We start from the raw sequence: 19,085 nt of genomic DNA, 5'->3' as shown, positions 1-19,085 counted from the left end.
TCTTTTGCAGCATCTCAAAAATGCATTCTGTGAGAATTGCCCCTTATACAAATCATATTTTAGACACAATTCGACCAGATTTCTATGTCTCGTGAGTGAAATTCATGTATGAAATTCATAAAAGTTGAAAGCAAGGTTTGAATACTTAAACTGTAAACTTACTGACTTCCTTTTATTTTAAAGCAACTGTATCGGAAAAGGCCTGGAATGACAATGTCATGTGCCAAATTACCTCAGAATCTTTCCAAAAACCGCTACAGAGACATCTCACCTTGTGAGTACCACTGCATGCCATTCTTTTTTACTAATAACCAGCGGAAGTGATAAAACATGAACCGGATTGTTGTTTTCTTGTCAGATGATGCCACTAGGGTCCTCTTGAAAGGCACAGATGACTACATCAATGCAAATTACATTAATGTAAGTGACTCATAATTATTTTATTACCTCCACCAAACTCAGACACCCAAGGAATGATGGATTGTGATTAATAGCCCCTCGTAATTTTGTTTTGTCATGTTCGCAGATGGAAATTCCTGCCTCCAGACTCATAAACCGCTATATCGCCTGCCAGGGGCCGCTGCCCAACACGTGCCCGGATTTCTGGCAGATGACGTGGGAGCAGGGCTCCTCTTTGGTAGTCATGCTTACTACTCAGGTCGAGAGAGGACGTGTATGTATATCTTGATCTTTGACATTGTAACTGTGATGGTTCTATTCTAACAAAGAAACAATTAATTGCAATTCATCTTTTCTTAAATCTTCTCGAGCTTATGTCAATTGATCCATTTCTACCACAGGTGAAGTGCCATCAGTACTGGCCGAACCCCTCAGGTAGCGCCACATACAGCGGCTTTCAGGTTTCCTGCCAGACTGAGGAAGGAAACTCTGCTTTCTTGGTTAGGGATATGACTCTGACTCACATTGAGGTGAGTTGTATTGCAGATTTGCATGTTAACAGTCTAAGTCAATTCTTACTTTGACTTGAACCGTGCAATGTTGCAGTTCTTCATAAAGTTTCTAGACTGATGTTTTGATAGTTCACCTAAAAATATGTCATGTCATTCTGAAACTGTTCTGTGGAACACAAAAAAATGATATTTTGAAGAAAGTTGGTAACCAAACAGTTTTGCAACCCGTTGTATGGACAAAAAGCATCAACATATCTTTATTTTATGTTCTACAGACAAAATAAAGTTTTGTAATGATATAAGGGTGAGTAAATGAAAACATAATTTTCATGTTTGGGCACTTGGCAAATGTTAATTTTGAACTCCAGGATCTTATTTGCAGTGTTTCATTTGTCATGATCCCATTATAACAGTGTCATTTTGTGTCTATTGCTTTGTTGTGTGTACTGTTAGAGTGGGGAAAGCAGGGAGTTGACCCAAATCCAGTACCTGGCGTGGCCTGATCATGGTGTACCGGATGACTCAACGGACTTCTTGGATTTCGTGGCTCTGGTCCGAAGTAAACGAGCTGGGAAGGATGAACCTGTTGTGGTCCATTGCAGGTAATTCATATGTCTATATCACAAAGTAGTTTCTAAATGTAGTTATCCAAAGTGAATTACAGTGTAATCAAGTGTTGGGTTACCATTTCCCCTTTTTGTCCCTCCCCCTTGCCCTCTTTCATATCCCAGCGCTGGGATTGGCCGGACGGGAGTTCTCATCACCATGGAGACGGCAATGTGTCTGATGGAGTGCGGCCAGCCGGTGTATCCATTAGAAATTGTGAGAACTATGCGGGATCAGAGGGCCATGATGATTCAGACTCCTGTAAGTCCTGCCCACCTTCTTTCCTTTCTGTCATTTCCTCCGTCAGTCAACCATTGGGGGTTTGTTTTTGCCTCCCAGAATCCAGGATCTTGTATACAGAATTTCATTTTTCATGATCCCAGTATACTAGTGTAATTTTGTGTTTGTTGCTTAGTTGTGTGTGCTGGTAAGAGTGGGGAAAGCTGGGAATTGACCCAAATTTATGCTTATAGCATTTATGGGATTTTTTTTTTGTGCTTCACGATTTCCAAAAAAATATTATGCAGCATATCTGTTTTCAACATTGATAATAATGTTCAAAATGTTTTTGTGCACTAACTCATATTAGAATGATTTCTGAATAATCATGATACAATGAAGACCGGAGTAATGGCCGAAAATTCAGCTTTACCATCACAGGAATAAATTACATTTTAAAATAAAAAAAAATATATATAAAAAAGGATGTTTGGAATTGTAGTGTATAACAATATTATTGTTTTTGCTGCTATTATTTTTGATCAAATAGCTGGAGCCTTGATGTGCAACAAATTATTATTTTGAACATGTATTGGATAGATCTGCTGTTTTTTTTCTGGCTTCACTTGGTGCATGATTTTGAAGGATGGACCTGATCTTTTTTGAATTTCATTTCTTCCTGACACGTCTTCCATTCATCATGACTTCTCCTCTGTTCTTTCTTCTCAGAGCCAGTTCAAGTTTGTGTGTGAGGCCATACTGAAGGTTAATGAGGAGGGCCTGGTGAAACCACTCAAGCCCACGCTGTACGAATCCAACTAACGAAATGCCAGCTTTTCCCGAAAATGATACTGAAATTCACTCACAGGATCTTCTTCACATGATGACATCACAGCTCTGTGATGGAGTAGTATCCCGAGCCAGGAACACAGGTCATAAACCAAGCACTGCTGCACTTTACAATGGCAAAGTGACTATATGCCAGGCTTCAATGAGGAGAGAAACAACAACAAAAAATCTAATAAGGTGAATGAGGTACTTGTAGGAACTTTGAGTGTTCAGGGTTTTAACAGATATATATGTTAATAATGAATATAGTGGAGATTGCTGGTGCCATATGTGTTTAAGGGCAGGCCCGTGAATGAATGACTGTTTTTATATGTGGTCACCTATTATTTTGAGACAAACAACACCTACAAAACAATTTACATCCAGGCCTGTGCTCCAGATGAACATTTGTATTTTATTAGAAATATTCTATTAATTTCAATATTGAGCCCTGCATAAGAAACTACTTACAAAAAAAAATAAAATAATGGTTTTCTTAAGACAATGATAATTTTTCCTGTTTGTTTGTTCTCCCTTTTTGGGGCAGATTGAAAATTAGTTTTATTTATTTTTCCTGTCAAACTGAAATGCTGTCAACAAGGACTTTAAAGCACTTTGCATTACAGCTGTGATGCAAAATATCAGATTGGTCTCTCAAGCAGAAGTTAAAGGAATACAAGAATGAAAATATTGTGATTATTTACTCACCCTTGTGTCTTTCCGAACCCATATGATGCTCTTGGAGATGGAGTGCAAAAAATGTTAAGAAAAATGTTTGTGCTGCTCTTTTCCATACAGTGAAAGCCTAAAAGATCATATTCACTATATTCCAAATCGTCTGAAGCCAAACAATTGCTTTGTGTGAGGAAAAGACTGAAATTTAACTTTAATTACTAAAAATATTCCACCCAGATATTAGTTCATCAGCTTGACACAATCAGTTATGAACCAGTATGTTTGTAGAATAATAAATTCAGGGCCACCAACCCACAGAAATTAACATATAGAACAATCAAATTATATTATTTTTATACACTCCTCTGGTGTTGTATTATAAAAAGACTGTCATGTAGAAATGTGATCTGTCCAGAGGCAAACATTCCCTGAAAGAATAAACTTCTTACCATTTTATAATCAGATATTCGATTAAAGGTTTAGTATCCCCTGTAGGTAATGCAATTTAAATAAGTTAAGTATGGCAAACAAGAACTGCTTTTTGTGTTGTTGTTAAATCTAAATGTTACACACCATTGTGTGTCAAATGCAGCACCGTGTTGGAGGATCAAATTGGAGTTTGTTTATGGTTGACCAGTTTAGTTCTTGTAGCAGACTGTGCCTGCAGAATATCCAGCACGCTCAGAGTTTGTCCAGTACGTGTGTTGTTGTGTTATCACTATATGTTTCTGATGTCTGTATGTGCAAATGTGTTTTATAGTACTGTTAGTGTGAATGTGAGAGCCCAAATCATGTGTTTAGGTTTGATCTAGGCCTGGTTCAACACATTAGAGCTGGTGTCTGGTTCAGGCTGTCTGATTTTTAGTTTATTTATTTGAGCCCTAGTTTTATGAGCAGTCTTCGTTTAGAAGCCATCATATTAACATTGTTAAACTATCAAATAAAATGTTTGACCCATTGCCCAGTTTCACAGGTCATCTCTAGTTGAATGCCGAGTTGAATCCATGCCTGTACTCTTTGTAAGTTACTGTCTACTTTTACAGTCAATCATATGATGTTTCTTTGTGGTCATAATTGCTGGAGAACCTTGGTTTTAGGACCAAAATATTCCATTCTATGCTCAACAGGTTACAGGTTTTACCAAAAGACATTTAAAACAGGTATATGGCATGGAATTTGGGAGAAACTACATGCCCCCTGCCTTGTGGGACAGCACTTTTTCAACAAAAATGTACAATTGTAGACTGGTGTTAATGTTTAATTTGCTGCAAAAAAAAAAAAAAATTTGTGCCACTTGTCCATTTTTATGAAAATATTATAAAGTGTACATACAATGTTGTATATTAAAAAGAAAATCTTTAAAATAAAATAAGGTGTGTGATCTGAGTCGTTTTGGTATATAACATGTATTTTTTTTTTTTTTTGTATAATTATTATTATTATTACATTGCACATTTGAATTCCTCTGAAGATTTTAGCAGGGAGGAATGTTTTTGAAGCTGCCCTCAGTAAACCAGCGGGTGGTGCTGTTAGAAATAAATAAATACAGAGCACCTGTAAGCACTTGACTTTTTGAGGGCTGAAAATAAGATCTTTTTCTTTTTTGCTGACCCAAGTAGATTTACCCTAGCCTTAATATATATATATATAAGCTATTTTTATATGCCACATTTAAATCATGTTGGTCTTGTGTAGGTGTGTTTAGTTGTTTTATTTTACAAAATGAAGTATATATATATATACAGTATATATATTATGTCTTCAGATTATATAATTTCAAACCATTTTATGAAACCATATTATTTTCATTCTAACCAATGCTATAAAGATAAAACGATTTGGCACATAAAACGACTATGGTAAAATATGGGGGATAAGCCTATGCAGTTTTAGTACAAAGTTCCAAAATGTTCTCATGAATGTTTTCATTACTGTCAGTACATTTTTGGGTCTGAAACTGGATTAGGATGCGCTGATTTACACTTTTCTGACATGTCACACAATAGCTGATTATAGTTTACCGAAATATAATAAAAATATAAGTTTATTAATATTATAATAATAATGTAGCCGAGTGTCAAAAGTGTCGATTCCATTTTTACTCTACACTGGCCCTTTAAATGTAAATCCACTTTTAGGGATTTGCGTGACGTCATTTCCTGAAGGAAAACAAAACAGCCACCCCACACGCTTTCGGACCGGGGCGAATATCAGTAAATCTTCCCTCCAAACAAGTAATGTGGCTGAGCCACACTGCGCCGTAGAAGATGGATATTTCAAAACACAAAGTTTATTGATAAAGGCCGATGCTTAAAGACTGTTTCATGGCGGAATATTAATCAATCTGCAGTAAGTATCGCTTTTGTCTGTGGTCTGCCTGAGGATCAACAAGTGGATTGGAGCTGCTAGCGCGCGAGCGTCTCGAGTGCGGTCATCCCAGAGGTGGGCGCGATATATACATATATATCTTTTGATGAATCTCTATAGCCTTATTGTAAGCGCTAGCTGTTTGTATTATTAAATAAATACAGCGCTTTTAGGTCGTTCCGCAGTTAAATGTCAATTTTGCGCATTTTTATTTCTTGAGCAAACAGGTGTTAGTGAAGTTCAGTCGGTCAGCGCGTAATTGTGAGCCACTCGCAATGATTTTAATCGAAACATATAATGTATAAATAAATATAATATAATCTAAATATATTTTAAATGTGCGTTGGTGTTAGAAAGCTGCGGGTTTAATTTGAAGACAGATAAATTAATAACTTGTAATAAAAGGAAATAACAGAAGTTTATAATGTATATTTACCACAGTGGTACTATAGTTAGTGAAGATAGTGAAGGTAACGTTAACTGCTTTAGTTTAGTTAACTGCAATTGTATTCAGAGTCACTAAATATCTTAAACGTTTTTTTTTTCATAAAAACCAGTTTATGAAAATTGTTGTTATATTGACGTAACCGTGATGCTTTTCCCTCGTTACTGTGGTCTTATTACAGATGATTCAGTTAAGTAATAGTTGCTATACATGCAGTATACATACATACATACATACATATATATATATACAATCTGAGTTAATGGTCTTATTATAGATTCCACTGAATCCACTGAGGTTAGAGTTAAGAACTATAGCGAGTTGTCATTTTTAACTGAGGTGGTCTTACTTCCAGACTTGATTAACGAATCTCCCTGAACATGCTGAGCTTCCTTCGCCGGACTTTGGGCCGACGGTCCATCCGCAAACATGCCGAGAAAGCTCGACTCCGGGAAGCCCAGCGAGCCACAACACACATCCCTGCTGCTGGAGATGCCAAGTCCATCATCACCTGCCGAGTGTCTTTGTTAGATGGCACAGATGTCAGTGTTGATTTGCCGGTGAGTTGACTAATACATTTAAGTGTACATGTGCATGGTTTTCATAAACCGATCTGTTTGGTCAGTTTCAGTGCTCTTGCCAGGTATACTTGTTGCAATACAATCTGTTTTAGTTGCGTTGCAATCTTGTGTGGTTGCAACTTAAAATATGACCTTCTTTGAAGCTCAAGGTTGAATCCTAGGGATACATTTTCAGCCTGTGCTCTGACAGAAACTTGCCTACTGAGTCACGTTGATACTCCAGTATGACAGCGAGAATGCTCTCCATTGTTCATTGCTGTTTTCTTATTATCCTGGGAGAAAAGAACAGTGAAACTAGACATCTCTGGTGGGTAAAATAAGAAACTGTGCTCTCAGGCTGGTCTTTTTTCCTGCCGGTGCATGCATCTTAACTTGGTAAAGCCTGCTGTATCATATTTGATACATGAATTTGTAAGGCCCCTAAATTATCAGCATGAAAAAACTTGCTTAAAAAAAACTTTAATACACAAACTACTACATCATGCCTTCTGCCACCGACTGATAGTTCATACTGTTTTAGCAAGTAAATGGCCTTTTTATTAAGTAAAGATAAGTACTAAATTAAAATTGTTATTAATATTTCATGATGAACATTTACTGGACTGAAGCAACTTGGGCTTCTTGATTATTCATTCATATTTGTTTTTTGCAAAATAGTCATTTTAGCATGTGTGTCAAATATGATACAACAGACTTTTGAAAAAAATTATTTCATTATTAACATTATACATTTTGCCACCCACAATTGAAACAACAGAGTTTTAAAGAAGCATTTAGGTATCATCTTACTAAAATATATTATTGGGATATATTGAGTTGCAGATGATATTTACCATTTTGTTTATAGTCTAATATACAGTAACACTTTCATACTAGCGTGCATTTGACATTCTGTGTTGTTTGTCCACGTTTTTTGATTATTGCTGTTGTAATGTGGGAAGCCAATAGTCTGTTTTACTTGTTATTTTTCGACAAACCATATTGTTCATGCATCGTCAGATTTGAGATGAGCCGTAGTGCAAGGGAGGTCAATCTCAAGTGTGTGGGGGTGGACGGGCAGTACGTAACAAGAGTACCGCGATACGTATCGTGGATGGTCATAATATCTGCATCTGTGCAGTTCTTTGTCGTAAATACAGTTTTCAAAATGTTATTGGTTAGCAATCGGTTTCCCATCTGCTGTAAAGTTTTCACTCCATTCACCCCCTCATCACCACAGCGGTTTTCTCAAGCGAAAATTTAGCACTTTAACACATAAGCCCATACTTTATAAAACGATCATGTTGCTATTTTAATTTGAATATGTAACTTTCAATATAAAACATATTACAGTGCATTAACTACCATACAGTCATGCACCGAAATGATTAACGACAGTGACGGACAGTACTTGAGCATAGAAAGAGGTTTCTGTACTTGAGCTAAAGAAAGAGGTTTGTACTAGATGTGAAAATAGTAAAACTTTGTGTTTGTACAGTAATTCAGGGATATGTGTGTGATCAGGAAGACTTGTATTTGGCTTATTCATTACTCAAATGTTATAGGCAAATATTCAATACAGTGGTATACTGCAATGAGTTTAGTATACAGTACTACCCTTCCCTATTAGTCAAATATTTATTTTTTTATTATTATTTTTAAATTATAATACCCTCATTTGGGGCTGAGTCCCCCTAAAAAGAAATTTTTTAATTTTTTACTAGGGATGCACCTAAATGAACATTTTTGGCTGAACAAAATGAAACACTGGACCGAAGGCCGAATACCGAACACGGTTTTTCACATTTTCCCCCAATGTATGCCTATTGTGCCTTTTTTATTATTATTTTTTTTTATTTTTATTTTTATTTTTTTTACCATTGCATGAATTAAATTGTCAAAATGTGCTTTTTACTGTTTTGTCTTACTTTTCAAATTAAAAATCAATTACAAAACAACAATTTAAAAATATTTACTTAACACTGAACATTTTTTAAACATTCTAGCAGACATTATACAAACAAAGCACAATTTAACTTGAACACTAGTTGCAATATCACACGAGCTGTAGGCTAGTTGCAATATCACACGAGTGTAAATGTGATCCTCATCTTATACAACAGTTCATTAAGAAGTTAATATTGTGTTATTTTAGACACAATGTTGTCTGTTTTGCTCAATTTTGCCAACCAGAAGATAACGACAGAGCAGAACTGTTAATCTCTGAGCAACCCACAGCAGCATTTCATTTTTTTAAAGAACCATTTACTTCACTCCTGAATGAATCAGTCATTTGAACGAATCAAACGAATGAATAAATGACTCAATGACTTAATCATTAAGACATTCATTTACTGCTACCTACTGGCAGTTTTAGTTTATTATTTAGATTACCATTTCATTAAAGAAATAATTTAATATTATCATGATAATAATAATAAAATTAAGGAAATAAATTATTAAAGTTATAGTTCACCCAACCAAAAATGACAATTGTCATCATTTACTCAAATGGTCCAAAAGAGTAGGCTATATGTAATAAATTTTATCAAACAAAATATTTCTTGCTGAACCTACTTTTGTAATCTCTGTTTGATGCTTTACACAACAATGACTTTTATCTTTTGGGAGTAGTTTCTCCAAATTTGATTAATTAATCACCACATCATGCAATTAATTATATAAAAAATTTGAATCGCTTACCAGCCCTAATTTTTTATTACAATAAATTAATATTACATTCATACAATAAGTTAATGTATAGACTACAATAAGATAATATGTTCTTGCATAGAACTGAATTGAAATGCAAAGTATGCTAACATTATTATTAGCAAATATTGTTGCATAATTCATACCGTTTCATATTTTTTATTAAATTTTCTGGCATCTAATTAATGCAGTGTGGAAAGTCTAATGGATATTGGTTGTTTACTGAGGGCACTTGGTTATGTTCCTCTGGTTTGATTATGATCAGTGTGGTTTCTGGGCTGGTCTCTGTAGATTACTAATGGCCTGTTTGAGGCTTGAAAAGGAAATGACCAATCTAAGGGGGATTCACATGCCATAGTAGTTTACACTAAAATCATAATCTTCCAAACCCACATTACTTACATTCTTACATAGCATTAAAGGAGGATTTTGGCAGGATATTAATTATACACTATACACTTTTTAAAAAGCACTGTAGAAACTGATCTAACTTTAATTTATGATGTTGTTGTTTTTAAGAATGGACTGTTTTTTTTTTTTTTTTCTGGTCTCCTGCTCGCGCAATTTAAGCACCAAAGAACAGATGACCAACCACGGCTCCTCTGTAGACAGAGAGACAACAAACTCATTGTATAGTACTATGCTGCTGGAAGAGAGACATAAATATCTTTACAGTTCGCAAGCTGCACAAACATGCAGTGACCATCTGGTCCATCTCCAAGGAGAAGCTTTTCAAACAGTCTCCCCGGATACTCATAAATACTGAATCGCTGTTTCACTGCCCAGTGTGAAGGTGGAGGATTCAAGTTCACTTAATTTCCTGGCTTGACATATATGTTCTCTCACATTTGAAGAATGAAGCCAAGCCTAAACAAGAAAGCCCAATATTAAAAATCACGAGAAACACATATTAAGGTTGGGTCAACCTGTTAGTTTACTTTATTGACTAAAACTGTAATATTTTAGTTGCAGTGCTTTAATAGAAGAATATATGGCTATGTTCATACACCAACAGAATATGGTTGTTAGTTCTGTGTTTGAGCTCTTAAAATGGCTACATTCACACACAGAACAGCAAATGCAAATTCACACCCATACATTTTCAGGACTCACAACCACATTCTCGGAAGTCCATGTGTGAATGGAACCACACTGGTTGTAGTGTCCCATCATACAGTGCGAAAGAGCCGTTCTTATGCACAAACTTGAGCCTGCTGTGTTTTGTGGGTTTCCATGTGTGGTTTCTTTGCACTGTGCACTAAGTGAAATTTACCAAACAATGTTGATATTTGAAAGCACCAAAACCAACACGCCTATACCCCGACAGAACCTTGTTCCTATTTTGATAACTCCACTGCACACTTACGTACACAACACTGGAAGTGACGATGGCGGAATCTGCTATACCTGCTGCCGGCCGTAGCATATTCAAGCAAAAGCCAACACAGATTAGTTGTGTGAAAAAGCAAAACCATCATAACTCGCCTATCAAGAAGAAAACGAATTCCCTTCCGCTCCTTGAGTTCTCTCCACCGCTGGAAAGCTGCTTCAGTATATTCCAGGTCCTACCTCTTGCCTGATCGTAACCTTTCTTTTTAATGTTTTGTTTCTCTGAAATGTTACTCTTTTTTTATCTGCCATCTCTCGCTATCTGTAGTTGATCTGCTAATATCCATCCTGAGCACTCGCTGAGCACTCTCTTTTCCTTATCTTTACTAGACGAGCTCTTTACTGCTGATTGGCAGTGAGTGTGTTTTGGGACTCGATCCGGATGAACTCGTGTCATGTCAAAAGTTGATGAGACTTTTCAGTTTTATGGACGTTGCCATATTGGATATTAGTGTCACTAGGGGTGGGCGATATGACTAATCTTATTTCATGGTATGATAACTTTTATTAACAATATTTATCTCGATATAGCTATTTTTATGCCATATTTGTTATTAAAAATAAGAAAAAGAAGCAAATTACAAACACAATAGAACAAATAAATATTAAATAAACTTAATTTATTCAGCTACAGTAGGCTAAGTTTATTTAACGTAGTAAGAAATATTTCAGAAATTGAAAATAAAGTGTGTAAATAAAACACTACATAGTCTTCACTGTATCAATCAAACATGAACAGTCAGACAGAAGTGATTCAATCATGTGCAACATTAATGACAGAGAGCAGCAGGTAAATTAGACTGCTGTCCCTTAAGACCAACTGCACAGATCTAATATACAAAGCATCCGGTTTTCATCCCCCTCTTACGTAGGGCTGCTCAATTATGGCAAAAATCATAATCACGATTAACACTATTATGAGGGAGCCATTTGACCAAAACATTATATTAGTGATTTATTTAAAATATAGTGATAAATATCAAATATCTGTTTCCTGTATGACATCTACATTGCAGAGGCCAGCGGAATTACAAACAAACAAAAAAAGTCCTCAAATTTATTGAAAATAATTAAACTGAGTAATAAAAACATTATAAATTAAAAATTATAAAAAGTCGTCAGTTAGCTCATAATTTGTACTAAAATAGTATAGTCTGGCTATGTCTATTTGTATGTTTCTGCAAGGTCAGCAGACATTGAGGCTCGGGTTTGTTCCGATCAGAGCTCGGGAGAGCTGAATATCCCGATCTGCTTGCTCATTCCCAACCCAGAATGGCCTGCTGGTTCGAAAATATGCAAGGAGTCATTTTATTGTTTAGCAATAAACTGGTGTTCTCTTACGAGAGTTCTCTCGTACTGCGTCTTAGCTAAGACGCTACCGGAAAAGTCTCTTTTCACGAAATACTGAAGCAAAAAATTATCCTTAATTTTGAATTGTTGTAAAGCGCATTTGCAGCAGCACACAGCCATAGACGCCCTGCGACACACACTCGTAAAAGAGCTTGCGTCTTTTTTAAGATGCCTTCTTGCGGCTCGTGCAGAGCCCCACTCAGCGAGGGAGACCGGTACGTCATCGGTGTCTCCTGCCTGGGTGAAGATCATGCAGCGCTCGCTGATGGCAGATGCCCTCACTGCGAGCTGTTGCCAATAGTGACTCTGAGGACTCGCTTGGCTTTTTCTCTGAGCCTGCATTCTCCGCTGCGCTAGGCGCCGTAAAAAGCGCCGCTTCCAGCGGATTCCGGAACCGTCTTCAGCTCAACCGAGCTCGCCGGTTCGCCCTGCTTCACCGGCCTCCCCTGCATCGCTTCCCGATGGGCAGCGCCTGCTGTCTGCATCCGCGTCTTCCGAGAAAGTCGATCTCAGGGCCGCGTCGGGAAAGAGGACACGTGCTCTCTGCTAGCTTCGGGCAGTGAGGGCTGGGCGAGCTCCGGGGATCTTGCGCCTTCTGCTCAGAAGCCCAGCGAACGAGCTGACATCGAGAAGGAGCCAATGCGAGTGCTAACGCTGGCCGCGGCGAGCCTCGGCCTCGAGTGGTCTGCACCAGCGCCCCCCCCCCCCCCTCTCGTTCACGGCTGGATGGTAGTTTCCTTTCGGAGAAGCGTACTTCTCCGAACTCACAGCCTGCCTCATTTCTTCCTGAGCTTCACAAAGAGGTGGCAAAGGCTTGGAACGCTCCATATTCAGCGCGAACTCGTTCATCTGTTTCACTAGCATTCGCCACACTGGATGATGCTAAAAACAGGAACTACCAGTCACTTCCGCCGGTGGAACCGGCGATAGCGGCGCACCTTTGCCCGCCCTCTGCTGGATGGTCTGGATGGATCCACTGCTCAGTGCCCATCTCCACATATAAGCACAGCCCTTCACACAGGGCTCGCGCCCATAAAAGCGACTCAGGTCGATCGCGCGCACTACATAGTAAACGTGCCCACTCCTCAGTGCCCACAAACACTATGTCACACACGTCATGTGGTTTCTGTAAAAACGAAACCCGTGCACGTTAGGGCTGTCAAAATTGCTCAAAAATGACGTTCGAATATTCCCTCTTAAAAAAACACGAATATTCAAACTATTCGAACATCTGGTGGCGCATGTTGTCAATGATGCGCATTACGTCAATAACAGGACAAAATAATACAAAGAGACATAACTACTTGTATAGGTAGTCTATTTAAGTTTTAAACATATTTGACAACGTATTACCTACACAAAAACAAGGAAATCAACTAATGGCCAAGACTGCAGACCTCACGCTCTCTCACCCTCTCTGTGCATAACGGTTTAAATGAACAAAAAAAATTTTCAGTGCTGATCAAGAGTTTTGTGCAAGCAATTTAAGGTCGCGAATTTTGTCCCAAATATAGCAGGCTTCATTCAGTGATTGAAACAAATATTATTAATATTAATTGAAGTTTTACAGCATATAGAACTGACATTGAATGCTCCGAGCGAGCTGTGCTGTGGTAAACATGCGATGCAAAGTAACGTTAAGTGTCAAGACGTGACTGTTTAGCTGGAGTTCCACACATTATGCCATGCTCATTTGGGTGCACATTTTGAGATGTGACCTCATGGTTGAATGGTATGCTAACTGTATCTTGAATAGCTTGCATACAACAATCTCGCGGGTCAACAATTTTACCTCGCTTTCTCTGCTGCGGTCGAGTTGGGCTCTGCACTTGCTGTCATCTTCCATGAAGACGCGTCAACTGTCAGCAGTGATGCTGTGCCAGACAGTGCGACTCCTGTGAGGCTGTGACCTGTCCCTGAACCCTCAGGCGCGCAAGCGCCCACTCGCAAAGCAGACAACCACGCCTCTACTACCGCGGGCCTTTGTTCCACATTTTTTCTATTCGAATATTAATTTTCACCTTCGAAATTCGTTTTTTAAAAACTATTCAAATATATATTCGAATTTAGAATATTCATTGACAGCCCTAGTGCACGTTCGTTCTGCCCAGGCAGACAGCGAGTCTAAAGCAGTAAATGTGCACGCTTACAGCCCACAATTACTCACAGACAGCACGAGTCCCACGGGACCCGCTCAGCCCTCCCTCACTCGGTTAAGCACCGTGGAGGGGTCGAGGACGAGCGTTCTGCCTGCTGTGATCAGCGCGCTCCCCGCCTCAAATGTCACAGGCTTAACGCCCATGTTAGAGCACATCGAAGCGCTACCGTTGCCCAGCCAACAGAGCGCGCTTCGCATCCGACCCCTAGCCATTCATGCAGACGCATGGTCAGCGCTTCCAGGGGTTTCGGATTGGGTGCTAGACATTATAAAAGGAGGCTACTCGCTACAGTTTTTTCGACGCCCCCCGCGCTTTTTAGCGCACGTCGAAACTACTGTCAAAACAGAAGTAGCACACCTACTTCGAGCCGAAATATCAAAACTGTTGAGCAGAGGGGCTGTGGAGCCTGTATCTCAAGCTCAAAGCGAAGGGGGGCTGTACAGCAAATACTGTCTAGTGCCCAAGAAAGATGGGGGTCTCAGACCCATGCTGGATCTAAGACAGCTGAGCAAAGCATTGGCGAAACACAGTTTCAAAATGCTTACAACCAGGGGACTCCTCGCGCATATTCGCAGAGGAGACTGGTTCATGTCGATAGATCTGAAGGACGCGTATTTTCAAATACAGATAGCGTCACGTCACAGGCGATACTTGAGATTCGCCTTCGAGCCAGACATACCAGTATACAGTCCTGCCGTTCGGCTCGTCCATGGCTCCTCGTACGTTTACGAAGTGCATGGACGCAGCGCTCGCTCCTCTCAGACTCAAAGGCATGCGAGTGCTGAACTATTTGGACGACTGGCTGATTCTGGCTCAGTCACGATCAGAGCTCGTGGAACACAGGGCCATTTTACTCGATCGCCTCGAGAAACTTGGTCTCAGTGTCAACTGTACGAAGGGTTCGCTGAACCCTAGTCAGACGATACTGGTTTCGGATATAGCTCTGGACTCACGCTCCATGACGGTGCGGCTGTCGCCACAGCGCGCGTTGTGCATTCAGCGCGCAGCGAGCTCTCTCCGCTGCGGCGCGACCTTCTCACTCAGAGAATTTCAGAAGATGCTAGGTCTCATGGCCTCAGCATCTCCAGTTCTTAGGTTGGGCCTGCTCCGCATGTGCCCCCTGCAGTTCTGGCTGAGAGCGCGAGTACCTCGCGGAGCGTGGATATCCGGTCGGCTGCGTCTCCAGGTCAATCAGAGCTGAGTTACAGCCCTGAAACCCTGGACAGCGAACGACTGGTACCAATCAGGTGTAAGCCTGGGGACTTCCTCGAAAGTGAAGATAGTGTCGACAGACGCCTCCACTTCGGGATGGGGAGCGCTGCTCGAGGGCAGACTGTCCTTTGGCCTGTGGTCAGAACGGGAAAAGCTCCAACATATCAGCTGTCTGGAAATGCTGGCAGTGGAGAACGCGCTGGCGCGCTTTTGTCCCCGAATCAAAGGCCACCACGTCTTAGTCCGTTCGGACAGCATGTCTGTGGTGTCCTACATAAATCGCCAGGGCAGTCTCGGGTCCCGAAACCTGTACAGGTTGGCAGAGCGCCTCCTGGTTTGGGGCTCAGTGCAACTTGCGCTCGCTGAGAGCAGTTCATGTGCCTGGGCTACAGAATCTGGCTCCAGACACGCTGTCCAGAAGCAACATTCCCACGGGCGAATGGTCTCTACACCCGCAGACAGTCCAGCTGTTGTGGGAGAGATTTGGCAGGGCGGAAGGGGACCTCTTCGCGTCCCACGAAAACGCTCACTGCCCCGCGTTCTTTTCCAAGAACGAAAGCGCGCTGTCACGGAGGTGGCCGTGCTGCCCGCTCTATGCTCCCCCGCCCCCCCGTCTCCCTCTTTCCGCAGGTGATAGAACGGGTGAGGGAAACTAGATGCTCAGTACTGCTTGTAGCACCTTTTTGGAAGAACCAACCATGGTTTCCAGATTTGATGCAGTTAGCAGACACTGCTCCTGTAGGAAGGAGAGAACCTGCCAATCTAAAGGAAACACTGTGTATGTTGTTTTAAGTCAGTAATTATCATAGACTTATAGTCTAAATAAAACTATTTGCAACAATTACTGTTATTAAAATTGTGTACAAAACTTTGTATTAGTGCGTGACGTCACGTGCACTACCACCGGTGGCAGTTGACAAGCGGTGACGGCACGGAAACAATCACAGCCCCAATCTAGAGGTCTGTTATTAATACAACCACAGCTGCTACAACTGAAAATTATCGTTCAAGCAAGGTACTGCGAGTCATGTTGTTGATGAAATTAAAATGTCAAATTAATATTTTATATTCAATTTAGTTATCAGACAAGTGGCCACATAAGCGGGAAAATTATGCACTGTAGTCTTTATCACCCTGCAGAGGTTTCTTTTGCAAAATATCTGCTGACTGTACACTTATCCCTAAGCCTTGCTGTACCCCCCAGTTTGGGAACCACTGAAGTAGGCGATTTGTGCTCTATTCATTTGGTCTGTTGCAATGCAGAGTTAACCGTTGCAATGCGCTGTGTTTGTTTGTTTACTAATGACTGTGTAGTACAGCGTTGCACACAGAGGACAACATTTTTCAGCCTCGACTCTTTATTGTCATTTGTGCTAAAATTTGTTAAACATACAAAAAAAAAAAAAAACTACAGAAATGCAAAATTTAAATTCATGATTATATAATGGTATCCATGGTATAGCAAAATCCATATCATGGATCAACATAATACCGGTAGTCACATTCATACCAGTATAGATTAGAGCACTCCCCTACTATGTTACGCAGATATATTTACATATCGCAGAATACACTATATAGCAAAATCTCTAACGATAAACACTTTATTCTGCGTTAACTACGCCCACTATGGCTAGTGGTCAGGAATACAGGCTTGACTCCAACTGCACATTCACACAGACAGTATTTGAGATGCTACTGTAAATCATTGTTTGAACTGGACATTTTGAGACTCACTGAACTGAACAGTGCAAACAAAGCCTATATGTGCAACTTCTCAGATTTACTTCAGAGAGTTTTAGCATGCTGACAGTGTGCTATTTTAATAAGAAAAACATTGCTCTGATATTTGAAGTGGCAGTACTTTAAAGGGGGTGAATTTAGAAACTTAGAAACACCAGCATGGTAGATAAACTTAAAAGAAAACTGACATATCAGAACACTGCATTTGGTTAGTTTTTAAAATTATCCGTTCAAACAACCGACTGACTTGTTATTTGTTATTCACAACTATTAACATATAAACATGTAATACCTGAGAGGGGGTGGTAGATACAGGTTCAGAACAAGCAATCAAACCAAGTGTTACTTTCTGTCCTGCTTGCTGGAAGCACACTGAGGAAGTAACTGCGCCTCCAAAGGCTGTATTTTGGCCTAGCAGCCTGGAAAACTTCAGCTGAACAATGTGAGTCCTGAGCCTGAGGTTCACTCAAGCACACAATGGACTCTTTGTCTGCATTCTTGCAGCTCACTGGGATGCTTTGTACACTATGGCAACTCACTGGGGCCTGCGTGAGCATCCGGTGCTGTTCGCCTGGGCTTCTTCCCAACTCTGAGTGCAACAGTTGGGTGAGACACTTGTGTGTCAGCACTCTTTGTTTCATACATGGAGATGCTAGCATGGATGTAGCTGACAATAGCTGTTTCTGTTTATCTTGGGTCTTCTGAAAACAACAAATGTAAACTTTATAACTCTCTTTGATTTACATCAGACAGTCCATGAAATGGCCCCTTTGGTAATCGCTTCAAGTAGAAATATTTATCACTTGCTTAATCTAGGGATGCACCGGTTGACCGGCCATAAATCGGAAATGTCCGTTTTTGCTTAAAATACGCGATCGTCAATCAGCCGGTTTTTGGTCTTTTTTCGGCCGATTTTTCCAGAAAAGTGCCCACGTGCACAGACTACATTGTAATCATTCACTATCATGTAATTTGTGTGGAAGTATTTCGAAATCTGTGTGCAAGACACGGGCAGCCGTTCAGCACTGGAAGTGCAGCGCTAATCGTCTGAGGCACCGATAACAGGAAGCGAACAGTCAACTGCAGCACTTAAGAGCCTCTTTCCTGCGCTCACTGAAGTTGCGTGAGCGTACTGTACCTGTCCACACCCCACACAAGAGACTGTGAAGGGATGTTCAGCTCAACTTCTCGCGTGTTGGATGAGAAACGAAATGCACTAAACTGTGACAAAACTGAAATGCTTTTTTTTTTTTTTTTGTAAAGTAGAACTTGCATGTCACGTTTGAAAACCAGAAGTAAACGTCAGTTCTGTATAGGATGATTATTTTTATTTTACCTTAAAATTACATTGACTTAATTTGATTTAAAAATCACCTGCTGTAGCACACTGAAAAAAAGTTTCATTCATCCATTTAAAAATTTTTAGGGTGATGATTCACATCTATATTTTTTAACTTGAGCCAATGAAAAATAAATAACTATTGTCTCAAGTAAAAAAACAAATATAGATGTGAATCATTCATTACCCTATTTTTTTTTTATTGGATGAATGAAACACTTTGCATCTTTGTTTTATTCGCACCAACATCATTTGATTTTAGCATTTTGGAATAATTTATTTATAGAGCATACTTTTATTTAGTCTCACTGGTAAAGAAATTTTTATTTTAATTTAAAACCAAATTTAAAAACTAAAATACTAAATGCTGATTAAGAAACATCTTATTGAATGTGTGTTGATTGTTGTTTGGATTGTAGAACTATGCAGTTGTTGCCTTTAATTTCACATGGTCACAGGGCCAGTTCTATGTAGTTTCAACCCAATTCAAAACAAAAGCTAAATGCTGTTGTCTGTCCCATCTAGGTTTGTATTGAATGTAGGCTACTTACTGTGCAGTTGCTGCTGTTA

At 39.7% G+C, this 19,085-nt stretch overlaps 2 protein-coding genes across 8 annotated transcripts in view; both read left to right on the top strand.

Annotated features, from left to right (window-relative positions):
• LOC132152975 (tyrosine-protein phosphatase non-receptor type 4-like) overlaps positions 1-3,586 on the top strand; it is a 52,068-nt gene extending 48,482 nt beyond the window's left edge. For all 3 annotated transcript variants that reach the window (XM_059562029.1, XM_059562028.1, XM_059562026.1), the window contains exons 21-27: positions 184-274; positions 359-420; positions 527-673; positions 801-929; positions 1,365-1,513; positions 1,643-1,778; positions 2,466-3,586. In XM_059562029.1, the coding sequence (XP_059418012.1) occupies positions 184-274; positions 359-420; positions 527-673; positions 801-929; positions 1,365-1,513; positions 1,643-1,778; positions 2,466-2,558 (807 nt within the window). In that variant the 3' untranslated portion in view covers positions 2,559-3,586. The remainder of the gene's footprint in view (positions 1-183; positions 275-358; positions 421-526; positions 674-800; positions 930-1,364; positions 1,514-1,642; positions 1,779-2,465) is intronic.
• Positions 3,587-5,388: 1,802 nt separating this feature from the next.
• Positions 5,389-19,085, top strand: part of LOC132152973 (band 4.1-like protein 5) — a 51,677-nt gene continuing 37,980 nt past the window's right edge. For 4 of the 5 annotated variants that reach the window (XM_059562025.1, XM_059562024.1, XM_059562023.1 and 1 more), the window contains exons 1-2: positions 5,389-5,681; positions 6,407-6,611. In XM_059562025.1, coding sequence (XP_059418008.1) covers positions 6,432-6,611 — 180 coding nt within the window. In that variant the 5' untranslated portion in view covers positions 5,389-5,681; positions 6,407-6,431. The remainder of the gene's footprint in view (positions 5,682-6,406; positions 6,612-19,085) is intronic. The other variant, XM_059562022.1, reaches the window with a different exon arrangement.

This window comes from Carassius carassius, chromosome 11 (assembly GCF_963082965.1).
Source record: "Carassius carassius chromosome 11, fCarCar2.1, whole genome shotgun sequence".
NCBI lineage: Eukaryota > Metazoa > Chordata > Actinopteri > Cypriniformes > Cyprinidae > Carassius > Carassius carassius.
Note: the sequence above shows the minus strand (reverse complement) of the source record. Positions and strands in the feature narration are given on the sequence as shown.